General features: G+C 35.2%; 2 protein-coding genes across 5 annotated transcripts; both read left to right on the top strand.

Annotated features, from left to right (window-relative positions):
• Positions 1-295: 295 nt before the first annotated feature.
• LOC105644495 (uncharacterized) lies at positions 296-8,464 on the top strand. Of its 4 annotated transcripts, none has more exons than XM_089719549.1 (4): positions 296-589; positions 1,681-1,752; positions 1,874-7,731; positions 7,882-8,464. In XM_089719549.1, exons 3-4 carry the CDS (start codon positions 4,434-4,436, stop codon positions 8,256-8,258), a joined length of 3,675 nt encoding a protein of 1,224 aa, XP_089575675.1. In that variant the 5' UTR covers positions 296-589; positions 1,681-1,752; positions 1,874-4,433; the 3' UTR covers positions 8,259-8,464. The 4 variants fall into 4 exon arrangements, with proteins under 4 accessions (XP_089575675.1, XP_089575674.1, XP_037497799.1 ...); XM_089719548.1 differs by having other exon boundaries at positions 1,025-1,752; XM_037641871.2 differs by lacking the exon at positions 1,681-1,752 and having other exon boundaries at positions 4,765-7,731.
• Positions 8,465-15,749: 7,285 nt separating this feature from the next.
• LOC105644496 (protein NRT1/ PTR FAMILY 5.2) lies at positions 15,750-18,738 on the top strand. Its single transcript, XM_012229871.4, has 4 exons — positions 15,750-16,072; positions 16,278-16,495; positions 17,131-17,702; positions 17,823-18,738. The coding sequence occupies exons 1-4, from the start codon at positions 15,937-15,939 to the stop codon at positions 18,661-18,663; spliced, it is 1,767 nt and encodes a 588-aa protein (XP_012085261.1). The 5' UTR covers positions 15,750-15,936; the 3' UTR covers positions 18,664-18,738.
• The last annotated feature ends 1,816 nt before the right edge of the window (positions 18,739-20,554 follow it).

Here is a 20,554-nt window from a genome sequence, read left to right as displayed (position 1 = left end):
TAAAATTACGCAGTAATAAAAAATTACATATATTTTTTAAAATTATATATATAAACATTTTTTTAAAATATTGTAATTTAATCATTGACAATTTCTTATTTATTTTTATTCATTAGAAAATATAATTAGCCAATTTAATCCTGACATAATTTTTATATTTATTTTTATTTATATAATTGGCTAATTTGAGCCTAACACAAGGATCGGCTAATTTGAGTCTCGTATAATTCTTATAATACTACATCGAAACTATCGAAGGTGTTTTAGATATTTTGTCTCTGCTGCAGCAGTGGAAGTGACCAAATTAAGCATCTAGCACTACTCTTTACTTATTTATCATTTTATTTGTATATCTGAGAATATTATAAATGACAAATTTGACAGTAACAGTTAATAATCCCTTCTTGCCCTCAAGAGGGTAGCAAATGCGCAGAAACGACGTAGGCTCTAAAGCTGATAAATTGTAAGGCGGGAAAGAAACCAACCATGGCGGAGGCAGTAAAAAATTGTCTTCCCTCTTCCCCTCTCTCTCTCTCTCTCGTGCTGCTCTTCTTGGGATTGAGTTATCATCCTCAAATAACAAACAAAGGTTAGTGTTAATTACTCTTTTGTTTGTTTGTTTGATCTGTGCTTGTTTGTTGCTGGACATTTAAACAAGCATCTGGCCTCCATTTGTAGTTTCCTTCAGCTCTAACTATCAAAAGCCTTGAAATATCATAGAACAAGGGTTTCCTCTTTCTTCATTAAATTGAATAGCTTTAATATCTGAATCTTAGGCGATTTTTGTTATAATATTCTTCGTTTCTACTTTCTGTGAATTAATTTTTGTTACGAAGTTTTTCTTATTGCGAATGTGCTTGTGTTAGTTTCTGTTTTGTTTGAATCTGAGCTTCTATTCACGAGATTTCTATCACCATTAGTATCAATTGAGTATAGGTGTAATTAAGTATAAATTCCTCTATTGATTTTAATTTTGGAAAGGTGAAGAAAATTAATTTTCTTTCTGGCATTTATTGGAGAACAGAAGAATATATGTCGAATCATATGGGACTTGGGGAGTTGAATGCATCAACTTTTACATACTTGGTCTTGGATGAAAGAACATAGCAAACAAACTTCCTGAATGGGTTATGTATTGACATACATCCATCTTGTTGTGACAGCGAGTGCTCGCTACCGCTATCATCTGATCGGAAGCTTGTGAGTGATGTGTGAAAAAACTCATCCATCAAGTTCGTATTGCAATATAAGCATGTGGAGGGGTGAGGGAGTGGGAGACACATACCTGCTTGCAATTCGCTGGAAATTTTTAATGCATTGTAGGCTATGACATGGGATTTTCACGCGTGCATAACAAAGTGAGGCTGTATATGGCTTCAATTTTCAGGTGTAATTATTTCAGATAAATCGTTCACTTGGAGTTGCTGAGAAATGAGCATTGATTAGTTGGATAGGAGATATGGATGTATGTGGCCAGATAGTTTGTTACCAGAAATGCCTACTTCTCTGATTTGTGTTAATGAGGCCAAGGAAAGAGGAAATTGACCCCCAAGGTAGATTGGAGAGTGTTCAATATAAGTGGGGTTGGTACATAAACCACGTTTTTTTTGAGATGCTAGAATTTAGGCGTGCTCATTTAAGACTTAGATATCAAAGTAATCCTCAGGTTTCCTATTGCAGAGGGTAGTGGCCCGTAAAACAGAGTGTTGTGCAATTGAAGGCTTGGAACGTGTCCAATTTCATCTGCAATAGGTAATTCTACAGGTTTATTTCAAGCCTCAGGTGTCGAAGCTTTGTAAAATTTCTTATTTCTGTGGGAAAAGGCCGTTTAAATGAAATTTCCAGTCAAATTAAGGAATTCCAGCTCTCGCAGGCATGTCGGTAGCTGCATTGGGATCTGGCCCGTTATCAGATTTTCAGAAAGAAGAGGAAAGTCAGCTTTAGGCACTCTGTGATAATCCTGGGAATCTTCTTTAAAACGATGTAAGAGAGCCAAAGTCTAGTTAAAGATGCTATACCCCTAAACTGAACTGCACCTCTGGTAGGTTGCACCAAAATTGAGAAGCAGCATGTTTTGTAGACTGCCAGTTGATGTTGAATTGGACTTGTGGGTGAATTGTTGTAGATATTAAGAACTTGGAGTATGTTGCATTCCCAATTCCAATTGGGATATGTCCTATGGGATTATTCAAATTGAGATTAAGGAAGTGAGATGCTATAAAATTGCAATTCTTACATTCAAAAAGTCATCTATATTACTAGGTGTGTGAAAGTTTCATGTGGTTTAAAGGAACACAGTGGCATGCTGACATTTGCAGTCATATAGGAGTACAACTTTACAAAAAGTGAGCATATGGTTAAGGATTATTGATGTCAAAATGATGACCGTAGTGGCAAGATATTGATTCTTTGATTTGTGAAATAGTGCAAAAAAAATCTTTACTTTGACTGGGCCCCCTAAATTTTTGAAAATTTTTCTTTAGTCTCTAAATCTTAGAGTCTGGCTCTGTCCTTGATTGTCACCTGCATACCCAGATAGTTAAGCGTTTCCTTATTTATTTGATAGCAATGGCGAATTCATTAGTTGCAGTGTTCGAAATTTCATTTTACCATGAGCTCATTTCATTAATTTTCTTTCTACTAAATATTTAAACAACTGATTTCACACAAGCAAAGTTGTATTTTGCCAAGTCAAATATTGGATAAGATAGTTCCATCCAGTATTTGACATTTCCTGCTTAATTAAATTTTATGGAACAAAAAAAAGGAAAAAGTTTTCTGGTCCAAATCAATTTGCTTTTTTCTAAGCTAAACGTAATAAATTTTAAGTAGTCAAAGCTTGATATTTGACTACGTATAGGAGTTGGTATAGATTTTTTTTTTTTTTTTTGAGAATTTAGGAGTTGGTATATAGATTTATTAATTGTACGTATGTTTTGCATTGTATAGAAAAATCTCGTCATGTCAACACCTAATCATAATAGGTAGACCTATAAAAATAAAACTTAAGAATGATCAATTATTAATTTTGCAGATACAGAAAATATTCTATTGATTTCTTCTATAATTACATAATAGATAGACTCTTGTTAGTTTTCTTCAATTGTATTGCAAATAAAGGACTGTCAAACATGGTGTTTAATTAGAAAACCAACAATAGAGAATTAGAAATTGCGGCTCTGATTAATTGCCTGGAGATTATTAATACTTAAAATTTAAAACATTAACCATGAGTCAATCCTCCATGCAATTATATCATTGCTTAGTGCTGCTAGAATTTAGCACTATAGAATCACCTGCAAGTTTTTAATTTTATATTCTTTTTTTTAAATTATTATTATTATTATTATTGTTTCTCTATTAGTCCACTAAGTGAGGTGCCCCTTACTTCACGATGTCAAAAACAAAAGAATGATCCACATGTTTTTAATTACCAATTATATTATGTTTAATGCTTCCATGATGGCTATACCATCATAATTGCTCCCAACTCCTATCTGGCTAGGTGTAAGCTCACGGTTTTTTTACTTGGCACTTTGTATTGCTGTTTTATCCACTAATCAAATCTAGAAGTATTAATCTCAAATTTGCAAGCGGTATGGATAAATTAGCTTCAGGACACTCTTACGGCGAGTTGAAGTTTCTGGGTATTAAAATATTCAACTCGTGAAAGAAGAGTATGTTAATGATTTAAGTGTATTTGACCAGATATACACTGGCAAAACAAAGTACCTAAAATATATGTTAAAAATGTTTTGGGTAGCTTCCGGTTCATGTACTGCTTCTTAATCTACACGCATTTTCTGCATTTCTTGAATTTAAAAAAGAATAGGTTTTTGCATAAAGTTCAGTTTTTTTTTTTTGCCAAACCATATATATATATAAGGAGAGAGCAAACACGATTCATGCCATCTATAATTTCTCATATATATTATTGTATTTATTTAGTCAACCCACGTGAAAGCTGTAAACTTTGACTTGAAGTTCAGTTGAAAACAGGAATACGGAGTTCATGCCAGAGAACTTGATACCCATTGACAAAATGCAGAAAATATGAAAGTAAAGGACAGTTTAAATATACGTAGAGTATAATAGTTGAATACGATGTCCATGTTTAAAGTCAACTGAACAGGGAAAGTAACCTACCCTGGTAAGCACTCGTGTTTAAACTCCCTAGTTTCACAATTTTAGCTGGTTATAGCTATAATATTTTAAACCTTTTCCTTTATCCTAAACTAAGCAGCACCATTTCTCAAATCCAACTTAAAAGAAAAGCTAGCTAGATGTTACCGCAACTTCATCATTCTATGAATTGAAATTTTTAAGGCCTATAATTTTAGTTAATGATTACAGTTTTGAAAGTGAATACCTTTGCTTGCTTCTCTTCTATATAGGATTATAGCCCATATCATATAGAACTCAAGTAACTAAGAATGACTACAACTCAAAAACTCTCTCTTTTGTTCCATTTTCTTTTGCTGTTTTCTTTGCTTCCATTACAAATTACTTCATCACCAACAACACAAGCAGAAGCTCTTATCAAATGGAAAAGCACTTTATCTTCCTCGCCTCCTCTTCTCAATTCATGGTCCCTCACCAACCTCCAAAATCTTTGCAACTGGACTGCAATTTCCTGTGACACAACTGGAACAATCTCCAAAATAAACCTCTCCAATCTAAACATAACTGGAACACTCATCCAATTCAACTTCTCTTCATTTGCAAACATCGCCAGTTTTGATATCCAGAATAACAATATTGCAGGACTAATTCCATCAGCTATTGGTAGCCTCTCCAAGCTCACTTACTTGGATTTGAGTGTTAACTTTTTCGCTGGCAACATACCTATAGAGATCGGGCGATTAACAGAGCTTCGGTATCTCACTCTTTTTAACAACAATCTCAATGGTACAATTCCTTATCAGCTCAGCAATCTTCAAAAGGTATGGTACATAGACCTTGGAGCAAACTTCTTGGAAACCCCTGATTGGTCTAAATTTTCAAGTATGCCTTCATTGATGCACCTTAGTCTTTTTCTTAATGAACTTACTTTAGGATTCCCTGATTTCATATCCAATTGCTGGAACTTGACCTTTTTGGATTTGTCACTCAATCAATTGACTGGCGACATACCAGAATGGGTGTATCCCAATCTGGGTAAGATTGAATACTTCAATCTCACAAATAATTTGTTCCATGGACCATTATCATCAAACATTTCCAGGCTTTCCAATCTCAAACATCTTCATCTAGCAACTAATGAGTTTAGTGGTCAGATCCCTGAAAGTATTGGCTTGTTGTCTGGTCTTCAAATTATTGAGTTGTACAACAATTCATTTTTTGGCAGCATTCCATCTACTTTAGGCCAACTCAGGAATTTAGAACAACTTGATCTCCGAATGAACGCCTTAAATTCAACAATTCCTGCTGAGCTCGGGCTTTGCACTAACCTCACTTACTTGGCGTTGGCCTTGAATCAACTGAGTGGGGAATTGCCCCTATCCTTGTCCAATCTGAGCAAAATGGTCAATCTGGGTCTATCTGATAACTTTTTCACAGGTGAGATCTCACCTTATCTTTTCACCAACTGGACTGAGTTGACCTCCTTGCAACTTCAAAATAACTACTTGTCTGGAAATATACCCTCGGAAATTGGAAAATTGACAAATCTCAATCTTCTTTTCCTGTACAATAACACACTCTCTGGTTTGATTCCCCGTGAGATAGGAAATTTGAATCTTTTGGAAAGTCTAGACCTTTCAGGAAACCAACTTTCAGGACCAATTCCTCTAACATTATGGAATCTTACAAATCTGCTTACTTTGAATCTTTTCTCTAACAATATAAGTGGAATAATTCCACCTGATGTTGGAAATATGACATCTCTGGTAACTCTAGATCTCAGCAATAACGAGATGCATGGGGTGTTGCCAGTAACCATTTCACGTCTTAGTTCTCTAGAGTCGATCAATCTGTTCACCAATAATTTCTTTGGTAGCATCCCAAGTGATCTTGGCAAGTATAGTTCTTTGAAATATGCTAGCTTTTCAGACAACAGCTTCTCTGGAGAGCTGCCACCTGAACTTTGCAGTGGGTTGGCTCTTGAACAACTCACAGTTAATGGAAACAATTTTACTGGGGCATTGCCAACCTGCTTGAGGAGTTGCTTAGGATTGACTAGAGTTCGATTTGATGGGAACAAATTCAATGGAAATATCACTGATGCTTTTGGAGTTCATCCAGCACTTGTTTTCATTTCTCTTAGCGACAATCAGTTTATTGGTGAAATCTCACCTGCTTGGGGAGAATGTGGAAACCTCACCAATTTACAGATGGACAGAAACAGAATTTCTGGTGAAATCCCGGCTGAGCTTGGGAAATTGACCCAGTTGGGTGTTCTAACTCTGGACTCAAATGACTTGAGAGGGATGATTCCCAATGAACTGGGAAATCTGAGCATGTTATTCATGCTCAACTTCAGCAAAAACCATTTGACAGGAGTTGTCCCTCAGAGTTTGGGCAATTTGTCAAAGCTCGAATCCCTTGATTTGTCAGATAACAAGCTGTCTGGAAATATACCAGAAGAGCTTGGGAAATGTGGGAAGCTGTCAAGCTTGGATTTGAGTCAAAATAATCTATCAGGTGAAATGCCTTTAGAGCTTGGCAACTTGAACTCCTTGCAGTACGTGTTGGATCTCAGTAGCAATTCGCTGTCAGGAACAATACCTGCTAATCTGGGAAAGCTTACATTATTGGAAAATCTCAATGTCTCGCACAATAGTCTTTCAGGAAATATTCCAACAGCATTGTCTGGCATGATTAGTCTGCGTTCTTTTGATTTCTCCTACAATGAGTTGACAGGACCCGTCCCAAATGGTGGTATGTTCCAAAATGCATCTGCAAAAGCTTTTGTTGGAAACTCAGACTTGTGTGGATACATAGAAGGCTTGTCTCCATGTAATCCGACAACATCAAATGGAAAATCTTCCAAGTATAACAAAAAGGTTCTTATTGGTGTCATGGTTCCAATAAGTGTCTTATTAGCAATAGTCGTAATTGTTGTCACGGTCTTAATATCTCGTCGGAAGACCCAACTCCATGATGAAGAGAACAAAGATGTACATAAATACGAGAATTCTGAGTCAATGATATGGGAAAGAGAAGGAAAATTCACATTTGGAGATATTGTTAAGGCTACTGATGACTTCAATGAGAAATACTGCATTGGAAAAGGAGGATTCGGAAGTGTTTACAAAGCTGAATTGTCAACAGGTCAAGTTGTTGCAGTCAAGAAACTAAATACATCAGACACGAATGATATTCCAGCAACAAATTGGCAGAGTTTTGAGAATGAGATCCGAATGTTGACAGAAGTTAGGCATCGGAACATCATCAAGCTTTATGGTTATTGTTCTAGGAGAGGCTTCTTGCACTTGGTTTACGAGTATGTTGAGAGAGGAAGTTTAGGGAAAGCATTGTATGGAGTGGAAGGAGAACTGGAGCTTGGTTGGGCTACAAGGGTGAAGATTGTACAAGGAGTGGCTCATGCAATTGCATACTTGCATCATGATTGCTCTCCACCAATTGTTCATCGAGACATATCACTGAATAATATCTTGCTGGAGTCAGATTTCGAACCACGAGTCTCAGATTTTGGCATAGCAAGAATGTTGAATACAGATTCATCAAACTGGACTGCAGTTGCTGGTTCATATGGCTACATGGCCCCAGGTAAACTAATAATTCAAGTTTTTCATTCCTTTTAATTAAGCCCTTAGCAAAGGTTTTCTTTTTATTCCTTAACCAATTGTGTTATTGTCACCAATTTTAACCCATTAAAGCTCCATCATATTCACTTTGCTATTGCTTCATAATGTGCAGAGCTAGCGCTTACAATGCGAGTAACCGACAAGTGCGATGTTTATAGCTTTGGAGTGGTAGCACTAGAAGTCATGATGGGAAGGCATCCAGGGGATCTCTTATCTTCACTGGCATTACCGCAAACATCAACATCAAATGATTCGGAGATGTTCCTGAAAGAAATGCTAGACCAAAGGCTTCCATGTCCTACAGGCCAATTAGCAGAGAAGGTGGCTTTTGTAGTTAGAGTTGCCTTAGCATGCACAAATACAAATCCAGAGGAAAGACCTGCTATGCGTTTTGTGGCACAAGAACTATCAGCAGCACAAGCTCAAGCTCACCTGACAGAGCCATTGGATAAGATAACTCTTAGCAAATTAATAGTCTTTAAAACATAGAACTGGAAGGGAATGGTGGGTGAGTTTTTGACTTGTTTGAAAGTATCGTTCTTGCCTGCCATTTTTGAGGTGCACATTTCCTCCATGTAACACGAATTTCAATCGTCCCTCAAGTAGGATGAAGATATTTGTGGCATTGCTTCATCCTTTTCTGTAATCATTAGTTGAAATGTGAAAAGTCTGCATATAGCATTGTAATTGTTCAATTTCAATCATCCAAACATCCATTCAGGCAAAGAAACCAAATCTCACTAATCATTACAAGAAACTGAGGAAGACCAAATTGGATCGAATCAAACAATTGATAAACAAATCAATATAGAAAACACTTGACTACTTTATTTATTTATTTTTTTTTTAAATATGAAATTAATGAAAATTCATATGTGTAAAATCTAAATTAATTAAGAAGAGAAGACCAAGAAACTGTGCCCCCCAGAAAAACTGATACCATCTGATAATTCCCAGCCATTTGAGGATGAAATAATTAATAATCATTTGGTTAAGTTGTGCGACTCATATAAGAAGCTATTAATTTTTAAACCTTGACTAATTAAAATTTTCAAAAACAATATTTAGAGTTTGAAAGTAACTAATAAACATAAAATCAAGAAAATTAATTAATAATTGGAATGCCCAGTCATGAATAAATAATCTTCAGAAAAAGATTGCCACATGTGTTTTTAATTAATCATGGCAATAAATTACAAATTTATTATTATAATACTATATTACTTGTGTGCTTTTATGATTTTTATTTATCTCTATAGCTTACACTGAGTTTTTTTTTTTTAAAAAAATTATAAATAAAAATGTTTTAAATATAATAAAAATGTACTTCTTAATTTCTTGCACTATGATTTATATAAATCTAACTAATTACTTATTTATGGGTTAGCATTGAAAGAGGCCTGGGCCTGTAAGAAGAATGCGTCCTGAAAACCATAGCCGTGGAAGCCTTTTTCACTGGAACATGATTAGTGCATGACTTGCTACTTGTTTTGCTTATTGATTAATCATAAACAATATTCAAAAAAAAAAAAAAAAAAAAAAAATTATATGTGTGACCTATAAATTAGCAACCCAAACTCTTCCGGGTCAGACACTTTGCCTCTAAGAACGAGTGAGGGTTGTCAGATTTTTGACCCGTTAAAACACACGGGTATGAATATCCCGTGCAAGTATTAAAAAAAACACTTATATAATATAATCTTTAAAAATATTGGTCTTAATAAAGTGTATTTGTCTCTAATAGTCTTCTATCTTTTTCATACACGTGAGTCTTTAATTAGCACTACCCCAAAAAAAAGAAAAAATTACAGTCTAAAATTTATTTCTTTAATTTTATTAAATTAAGAAAGACCATTCATACGTGATTAGAGAATTCATAAATAAGAAGAAAAAAAATCACTAATTTACCCTAAAAAAGAATTGGGAAATAAACTAACTCGTTAGAATTAGTTATTTAGTTCTTTTTTTATTTGAAAGGAATTAGTTACTTTTTTTTTTAATTAAGTTGTAGTAATAAGGTACTATTTATTATTAAAATTCACAAGGATCAAAACGCAACGTTTCTGTTGGGAATATAACTTATCCCGAGTGGGGCCCGCAGAAAAATAACCAGTGGTAAAAGTAAAATAAAATTACTATTACCACATATACCTCCAATAATTAAATATTGAATATTGACGATCGAATCCACCAGAAATAATAGTTACGATAAAAATTAAATAATTACCGTAAATGCCAGAAAAATAAGAACACCGAGAATTACGTGGTTCACCCTTCAACTGTTATGGGCTACGTCCACGGGACAAAAACTCCGAATAATTCTTCTACTAAAAATAGTAGGTACAAAAGAGATTACAAAATAGTGGCACACAAAGTGTTTCCCAAAAACACCCCAAAAATAATTTCCTCACTATTTTCTCTTTTTCCCAATTTTAGGAACCCTTTTCCTAAAATTATAACTTTCGTTTTCTTTTGTTTTTGTTTTTTTGTGCTGAAGAGGTATTCAGTACCTCTATTTATAGGAGGGAGAGGAGGGAAAGCCGTGCATTACAAATGCACGCCTCTCCATATTGTCAAAGGTTGGCATGCCAACCTTTGAAATGTTGGCTGCCACCTTTTAAAAACGTGTTTCATTCTCTTCCTTTTTTTTCTTTTTTTTCTTTTCAAACTTTTGTGGGTCCCACATGTTGGAGGGACCCCACAACAATTCTCCCCCTCCCGACTACATGGTGGGACTCTCCATCCCTACTGCTTTGACACATAGCTCGAACTTCTCCTTCGAAACGACCTTTGTCAATATATCTGCAGCATTTCTGTCTGTGTGGATCTTTCGCAACTGAAACTGCTTCTCTTCAATGGCAAGTCTGAGCCAATGATATCTTACATCAATGTGCTTCGTCCGTGCATGATACATAGTATTTTTGCTCAAGTCTAATGCACTTTGACTATCACAGTAAACTATATATTCTTCCTGCTGCACACCCAATTCTTGAAAGAATCTCTTTAACCAAAGCATTTCCTTTCCTGCTTCCGTTGCTGCAACGTACTCTGCTTCAGTCGTTGATAATGAAACACATTTCTGCAATCTTGACTGCCATGAAATAGCTCCCCCTGAGAATGTAAATAGGTATCCTGATGTAGATTTTCTTTCATCAAGATCACCGGCCATATCTGCATCTGTGTAACCAACTAGTGCAGCCTTTTCACCTCCAAAAGTTAAACATAACTTTGAAGTTCCTCTCAGGTATCTGAAGATCCACTTTACTGCTTCCCAATGTGTCTTCTGGGGATTTGACAGAAATCGACTCACAACGCCAACTGCATGAGCGATATCTGGTCTTGTACACACCATTGCGTACATTAAACTTCCGACCGCTGAAGAATATGGAACATTTGACATATCTCCTTTTTCTTTCTCTGTTGATGGGTAGGATTTCTTACTCAACTTGAAGTGAGCGGCAAGCGGAGTGCTAACTGGTTTAGCATTCTTCATATTGAATCTCTCTAGAACTCGTTCAATATATTTTTCCTGTGATAACCATAATCTGCAGGACTTTCTGTCTTGAATAATCTCCATTCCGAGAATTCGCCTTGCCGATCCCAAATCCTTCATGTCAAATGCTTTTGACAAATCTCTCTTTAACTTGCTAATCATATGTGCATCTGGTCCAACGATTAGCATATCATCAACATATAAGAGAAGGATGATAAATTTACCATCAGGAAATTTCTGAACATATACACAAGGATCTGCATCTGTCCTTTTATAGCCTTGATTCACCATGAAAGAATCAAACTTTTTATACCACTGTCGCGGTGCTTGTTTCAACCCGTACAAGCTCTTCTTCAAGCGACAAACCATGTCCTCTTTTCCCTTGACCTTGAAACCTTCTGGTTGTTCCATATATATTTCTTCCTCTAGATCCCCATGCAAGAATGCGGTCTTTACATCAAGCTGCTCCAACTCAAGATTCAAATTTGCTACTAGGCTTAGCACAACTCGAATAGAACTCATTTTCACAACTGGTGAGAAAATCTCATCAAAGTCAATACCTTTCTTTTGAGTAAAGCCTTTGACGACCAATCGAGCTTTGTATCTCACTAGGTTGCCATCATCTTTCTTCAGTTTGTACACCCATTTGTTCTTGAGTGTTCTCTTCCCTTTTGGAAGTTTCACCAGCTCATAGGTGTCATTCTTTTTCAAAGAATTCATCTCTTCTTGCATGGCCTTTCTCCAGCAATCTCTATCTTTGCAAGATTGCACATCTTGGAAGCTCTCTGGCTCCCCCTCATCAGAAATCAAAATGTAATCAGAACTAGGGTACCTTGTAGATGGTTGGCGTTCTCTGGTTGACCTTCTTAACTGAGGTTCAACTCCTTCTGGTGGAATGGGGTTCTCTGGCTCCCCCTGCTCAACACTCTCTGCATCACTGTTATCATCTACAATTGTCTCTTGATCCCCTACGACAGGCTCTTCTTCTTCTTCTTGTTCTGATTCTGGCATTCCTCCTCCTGTGGCATCATCTGTAGGAATGCTTCCTGGTGTAATATCAACAACACCATCACTTGTGGATTCTTCACAAGTTGTTTCTCCCACGATCTCATTCTCGTGGAATACTACGTCTCGGCTCCGGACAACTTTCTTTTTCACTGGGTCCCATAACCTGTAGCCAAACTCTTTGTCTCCATAACCAACAAAAGTGCAAGGAACTGACTTGTCGTCAAGCTTTGATCTCTGCTCCTTCGGAACATGCATAAATGCCTTGCAGCCAAACACCCTCAGATGAGAGTATGAAATATTTCTACCTGTCCAAACCTTCTCCGGGATATCAAAATCCAATGGTGCTGAAGGTAGTCGGTCGATTAGGTAGACAGCAGTATTGACAGCTTCTCCCCAAAATGGCTTAGGTAAGTTTGCCATTTTGAGCATGGATCTGACTCTCTCAATAATGGTGCGATTCATCCGTTCAGCGACACCGTTGTGTTAAGGCATACCAGGAACTGTCTTTTCATGCTTGATACCGTGCTGACTACAATAATCTCTAAACTCCTTAGAGATATACTCACCACCATTATCCGTGCGTAAACACTTCAATGCCACTCCAGTCTCCCTTTCCACCATAGCATGGAATTGTTGAAAGTGCTTGAATACTTGGTCTTTTGTGCGCAATAAATATATCCATGTCTTCCGTGAGAAATCATCAATGAAGGTAAGAAAATACCTACTTCCTCCAAGTGATTCTACCTCCATGGGACCACATACGTCAGAGTGTACCAACTCCAACTTGTTGTCTCTCCTTCTAGAGCTTTTCAAAAATGAGACCCGATGTTGCTTCCCAAATAAACAATAATCACAAGGGTTTATTTTACCTTTGGCTAATGGTATGAGGGACTTCTTAGCCAACATATTCAACCCTTTCTCACTAACGTGCGCCAGCCGCCTATGCCACAAATTTGGTGAAGCATCATCTTCAACTGTATTCAGTTGACCTGCACATATTGTTGCGTGCGTCTTATACAGCGAGCAGCATAATTTTCCTCTCGCCACCACCAAAGACCCTTTGGTGAGTTTCCAATTACCGCCACCTGTATAATGGTGATAGCCTTCCTTGTCCAGTACACTCACAGACAACAGATTCAACCGAAGATTGGGAATATGTCGCACATTTTTAAGTGTTAATGTGCACCCGACACCTGTTTTTATGTAGATATCACCGATTCCCACCACTTGCGAGACACTATTATTTCCCATTTTAATGGTGCCAAAGTCTCATGCTTTATAAGTGGAAAAGTATTCCCTTTTTGGAACACAGTGGTATGAAGCACCGGAGTCTACTATCCACTCGGTATCTGCATCTCCAACATGACAACAATCTGCATCATGAGTAACTAAAGTCACCTCACCATCTTCTCCTGAGACTGTAGCAGATGTATTTTTGTCATTCTCCTGTCTTCGGTCTGTATTATCTTGTTTGAGTAAACGACAATTTCTTTTGAGATGACCCTCCTTACCACAATGGTAACATTTTCTCATCTCTCTGGACCTGGATCTACCACCTGACTTTACATGCCTTGGACCTCTACTCTTGCTCCGGCCCCTATTCTCTGTGACAAGGGCTTGTGAACTGGTACTAGCAACATCTCTTCTTCTGAGTTCTTCATTAAGTAGTCTATTCTTTACCATAGACATTGTTACCACACCATTTGGAGCTGAGTTACTTAAAGACACCACAAGAGTATCTCAGCTATCCGGTAGAGATCCCAACAGTAGGCATGCTTGCATCTCATCTTCTAAGGTCATACCGCTCACTGCTAACTCAGTTACGAGTCCTTCAAAATCATTCAGGTGTTGTGTAATTGATCGTCCCTCTGACAGCTTCAAGTTCATGACTTTACGCATCATGAAGACTTTTCCTTGAGCATTCGTAGCCTCGTACATATTCTCCAATTTCTTCCAGAGAACTTGGGGATCTTTTTCATTTCTCACATGATTGTACAGGCTAGCATCTATCCATTGGCGTATTGTACCCAATGTCTGCTTTTTTAATTTCTCCCACTGTCTTTCTTTCATATCTTCTGGCTTTGCACTGTCACCTTCAATTGGATCGTACAGATCTTTACAATTGAGGTAGTCCTCCATTCTGGATTTCCACATTGAATAATTCGAATCCGTCAATTTGATCATTGCCCCATCATTAGCCATGTTGAATTCTGAATCTGATGAAATTCCACTATTCACGTGAATAGTAACTTTGACAGAATTAACCAACCAAAGGCTCTCATACCAGTTGTTGGGAATATAACTTATCCCGAGTGGGGCCCGCAGAAAAATAACCAGTGGTAAAAGTAAAATAAAATTACTATTACCACATATACCTCCAATAATTAAATATTGAATATTGACGATCGAATCCACCAGAAATAATAGTTACGATAAAAATTAAATAATTACCGTAAATGCCAGAAAAATAAGAACACCGAGAATTACGTGGTTCACCCTTCAACTGTTATGGGCTACGTCCACGGGATAAAAACTCCGAATAATTCTTCTACTAAAAATAGTAGGTACAAAAGAGATTACAAAATAGTGGCACACAAAGTGTTTCCCAAAAACACCCCAAAAATAATTTCCTCACTATTTTCTCTTTTTCCCAATTTTAGGAACCCTTTTCCTAAAATTATAACTTTCGTTTTCTTTTGTTTCTGTTTTTTTGTGCTGAAGAGGTATTCAGTACCTCTATTTATAGGAGGGAGAGGAGGGAAAGCCGTGCATTACAAATGCACGCCTCTCCATATTGTCAAAGGTTGGCATGCCAACCTTTGAAATGTTGGCTGCCACCTTTTAAAAACGTGTTTCATTCTCTTCCTTTTTTTTCTTTTTTTTCTTTTCAAACTTTTGTGGGTCCCACATGTTGGAGGGACCCCACAACAGTTTCCTCGGAGATCTTCTACTTCTAGAAAGATCCCGAAGGAAGCCGTAGTCGTCATAGTTATGCATATATCTATGTTTCTCCGAAAACAAGATCCTTTATTAGTATTAAATCTTTATTTCTTGCGTTCTTTTCACTTTCTATTAATAGAGATAAAACTATAAATTTTCAGTAATTTAAAGAATCTTCTTAAACACAGAGGAAATTTTGGAACTTTCCCAACCAGGAAGATGCTTTATTTCCAGAATTTGATCTCTAGCTTAATTATAATATTTATTATTATTATTATTAATTCACCATAGAAGATGATAAGTACCTTGAAAATCCATTTTATAAATTATAATAGAAAAACAACTATATGTATCAAAAAATGTAAAAAAAAAAAAAGTAACAACCATCAGTATTGGCCTGCAAGATTTTGGGTAGTACATGAAGATGAGGACAATTAATGAAAATGTGACTAAAAAAGAACAAAACAAAACAAAACATTCTTCCAAAGAAAAAAAGGAATGAGAGAAAGAACCATTATTCTTTTTTTTTTTAAATTTCCAAGTTTCAGGATCCATTAAAACTGAGTAGAATAGGTTGAAGGGTAAAAAAGAAAATTTCAAACTTTTGAGGTAGACCAGACGCTAGTCCTCATGCTTTATAAAAAGCTAACATGTAACTCACAAGAATGATACTAAAACCTTAACTTAAGCTCCTTATCAAAAGGCTTTCTTTCTCCATCACAAATAATGGCAAAGGTCTTGGAGGAAAAAGGCCCTGCAAGTGGGGGAGAAGATTATACAGAAGATGGCACTGTGGATATCAAAGGCAAACCCATTTTAAGATTAAGCACAGGGAGATGGAAAGCTTGTTCCTTTATTGTTGGTAAGTTGATATTTCAGAGATTTTCAGAAAATAAAGTTTCCTAAACAAAGAATTAATTAATTCCTTTATATGCATATATATATAAAAATTAGTTTCTCTTGTATGAATTTTCCAGGAAAGACAAATTCTTGGAAGCTTAATAAGAATTTATTTATTTTTTATTTCAATTTTCTTACTGAATTAACTAATGATGGTGTAATTGTAGGGTATGAAATATTTGAGAGGATGGCTTTTTATGGAATAGCATCAAATCTGGTGTTGTATTTGACAAAGAAGCTTCATGAAGGAACTGTGACATCTTCAAATAATGTCACCACTTGGGGTGGTACTGTATGGATTTTACCCATTTTAGGGGCTTATATTGCAGATTCTCATCTTGGTCGGTACTGGACTTTTGTCATTGCATCCATCATTTACTTCTTGGTAAATTAACTAAACACATTTCTCTCTCTAATTTTTAATTACAATATAAGAAATTCTCGAAAATACGAAAGTTCTTTAAAAGAGAATATTGAAATTCGAATATTTGACTTTTTATGTTATAAGAAATTCGCATAACTATTATTAGTTAAATTTATAAAAAAAATTTCTTAGATTTTTTAGTATTTTTACCAAAAGTTTGGCATGCACCATGCATAATTGAACACGTATGTGGTTTTATAATGAAATGGAAACCACATAAAAGTGATAGTTTTGCTGCTTGTGGGGAAGAACTGTTTGACTACATATGGCCATGGTATTAATTTCGATCAAGACACTTTTGAGATGATACATGCCATATAAGTAGTAGATGCATCATATATATGGTGCACAGGGATAGTAGGTAAACCAACTCAGATAGAGAGATCTTGTGACCATTCGATATGTGTGGACTCTGAGAGAGTTGATGTGTGTAACCTCTTTCCTAATATTTTATAGAGAGGTTGTTTTCTTATTAATATATCTACATTTGAAAAAAAAAAGTATTAGATAATCAAATTAATTATTTGATGCACTGTGGATTAAGAAAAATGACACTACTAATTAATTGGTTTACCTTGTATAAACAAATTTAATAGGGAATGACTCTCTTAACCCTAGCAGTTTCACTACCAGCTTTAAGACCTCCATCATGTGGAGATGGCATCACAGGTCAGAATTGTGACAAGCATGCTTCCCCATTTCAAAAGGGTATTTTCTATTGTGCACTATACATTATTGCAATAGGAGCAGGTGGAACCAAGCCAAACATCTCTACTATGGGTGCAGACCAATTTGATGATTTTGAGCCTAAAGAAAGGAAACAAAAGCTCTCATTCTTTAACTGGTGGATGTTTAGCATTTTCTTTGGTACCCTTTTTTCAAACACTTTCTTGATTTACATCCAAGACAATGTGGGTTGGTCACTTGGCTATGGCCTTCCTACAGCTGGTCTTGCAGTTTCAATCATTGTGTTTTTGATAGGCACTCCATTCTATAGGCATAAGTTGCCTGCTGGGAGTCCATTTACTAAGATAGCACAGGTTTTGGTTGCTGCTATGAGAAAGTGGAAAGTAGATGTCCCAAATGATCCAAAAGAGCTTCATGAACTTTCAATAGAGGAATATCAAAAATCTGCGAAATTTAGAATTGATCACACCCCTTACTTAAGGTAATTCTCTTTGCTTTTTATAACTTGCATAACCAAACTCTCTAAATCCCAACTGAGCAAACTTATAAATGTTTCATTACTTACAAAAATTTCTAATCAATCTCATTAATTGGCTTGCAGTTTCCTTGACAAAGCAGCAGTAAAGACTGGATCAAGTAATTCACCATGGACGCTATGTCCAGTCACACAGGTTGAAGAAACAAAGCAAATGGTGAAAATGCTACCAGTTTTACTAACGACATTCATACCAAGCACCACAATAGCTCAAGTAGGAACATTATTCGTAAAACAAGGCACAACCCTAAAAAGAAACATGGGACCTCATTTTGAAATCCCACCTGCATGTCTAACAGCATTTGTCACAGTCTTCATGCTTATAAGTCTTGTCCTCTACGATCGTTGCATAGTTCCAATCCTTAGACGTTACACCAAAAACCCTAGAGGAATCACATTGCTTCAAAGAATGGGAATTGGTCTACTTCTGCATGTTATTATTATGTTCATTGCTTGTCTAGTAGAAAGGAAAAGACTCAATGTTGCAGAAGAACATAACCTTCTTGCTCAGAACGATACGATCCCTCTTAGTATTTTCATACTCCTTCCTCAGTTCGCTTTGATGGGTGTGGCTGATTCTTTTGTAGAAGTGGCAAAGTTAGAGTTCTTCTATGATCAAGCGCCAGAAGGAATGAAAAGCTTGGGGACTTCGTACTTTACAAGTAGTTTGGGAATTGGGAGTTTTCTGAGTAGTTTTCTGTTAAAAACAGTTGCTGAGGTTACTAAGAAGAATGGAGACAAAGGATGGATTTTGGACAACTTAAATGTTTCTCACTTAGATTATTACTATGCACTTTTGGGTATTTTTAGTTTCATGAATTTTCTTGTATATGTGGTTGTTGCTAAGTTGTTTGTGTATAATGTTGATGTGGAAGATAGAGAAGGTTTGAAGGATGGTCTAAGATGACAATGAAATTACTTCTTGGAACTTTGAAATGCAAAAATAATAAGAGTTAATTTGTAATTCCCTTGTTTTATAAAATCTCTTACTCTAGCTAGCTAACTTAAACTGCATTAATTTGGGTACAATTGCATATGCGACCTGGCAATAGATTCAGTTTTGAATCTCCCTCCCCAATACAAATTAAAAAAAAAAAAGGTATAAATTGAAAATGCAAATTTTATCCATTAGATCTAATAAGTTGTGTTAATTTGAATTTTTGGGATAGATATTGCTTTTTTAATTATCTTTACATAGTTGTAAGTTAAATGAAAGAGGAATTCATTTCATTAACAAATAAGTTTTAATAAATTCAAAGTCAAGTCCAATTCATATAGTCTCGTGAATTTAGGGATTTATTATAAATTCTATCAAATTTAATTTGATTTATTTATTTAACTACAACCAATATTATTTATATATTTAATTTAAAAATAACTTTTCAATATACCAAATCTTATAGTTTTATAAATTTTTATGAAACATATTCCTACGTACCAAATAAAAAATAAAATCAATTATATATATATAGGTATAAAAAGAAGGGAAAAAAGTAAAAATTCATGATATTGAATATTGATTCTTTTCAACCTAATCGCATATATTTTTTGAACTATACATTTATTAATTACTATTTAAGAGTGCAAATCACAAAATTGTCCTTTTAACTTAAATGATTATTGTTTATTAAATGATAATGTAATTATTCTAATATATTTAGTTCAAAATATCAATCTAAACATATTCTAATTAAGACTTTAATAACTATTCGTGATGCTTCTAGAATTATACGGTGCTTAAATTAAAAAAAAAAAAAAAGGAAAAAAAAAAAAAAAGAATGTTGGGTGAGTTGCCATACAAGTATTTGTTTTTTTCAGTCTAATTAGTTGATTTCTTTTTTTTTTTTTTTATCTTTTCAGTTTGGTTATATCATTAATTCGATTTTGATTTTTGGTTTTCAATTTGAATTTATGTGAAGTCACAAATGAGTGGGGTGCAAATATCCCCACCCTTACCATTTTTTCTTGAGATTAACTTAAAATCTGTGAGTTGATGAAATTTCATTCAACTCAAATTGCATCATTTTCAACATGTTCTTCAAAACTCATTGTCAAGATGTAATTTGCTGATTTTTTTTTTTTTTCCCCTCTTATGGTGTCTATTTCATGGGTCTACCTCTCCGTTTCCACATTAAAACCTCATAATCATAAAATTTAAAATAAAGTCTGTGCTAAATGATTCAACTTGAGTATGATACCATTCTCATTATAATGGATAAAATGTCTAAAATATCCTCAACAGGTACAATATGGCAAATTTTGCGCACAATATATATATATATATGAATATTTTAGACATTTTGACAGGCTATAGCGAAAGTTGTTCCGGACTCAAATTGAGCCAATTATATTTTTTATTTAAAAAATAGATATAGAGCACAAATTGAAAATAATAATAATAATAATACTCTAGTTTGCATGCCGGTGGAAACGTGAAAGATGGAGTTATTTTATGAAAACCTTACAAAATTTGATATTTTGACTAATAATAAATGCTATTTTAAAAGCTAAATAAATCAAATTAATTTTAATTGTATATGCATATATTTATTGGCGGTGCATGTAAAAATATTTACCTGAAAATTTACTATTCTATGTTTGGCCCCACAAGATTGGATATGTTAGCCTGGACAAGACAAATAAGGACAAAAGAAAATTTCTATAAGTCCAGTTTAATGTTTCGTATGAAATGGCGTATGAAATGGACAAGAGGGTATATATATATATAAAGAGACATAGGATTTCTAGAAGCACATGTGAGGAGAAGCTTTATCAGCAAAATACAAAAAATTATATTT

This window comes from Jatropha curcas, chromosome 3 (genome assembly GCF_041381405.1).
Source record: "Jatropha curcas cultivar XTBG-Jc1 chromosome 3, XTBG_Jcur_1.0, whole genome shotgun sequence".
Classification (NCBI taxonomy): Eukaryota; Viridiplantae; Streptophyta; class Magnoliopsida; order Malpighiales; family Euphorbiaceae; genus Jatropha; species Jatropha curcas.
This window is presented reverse-complemented; position numbering and strand designations above follow the sequence as displayed.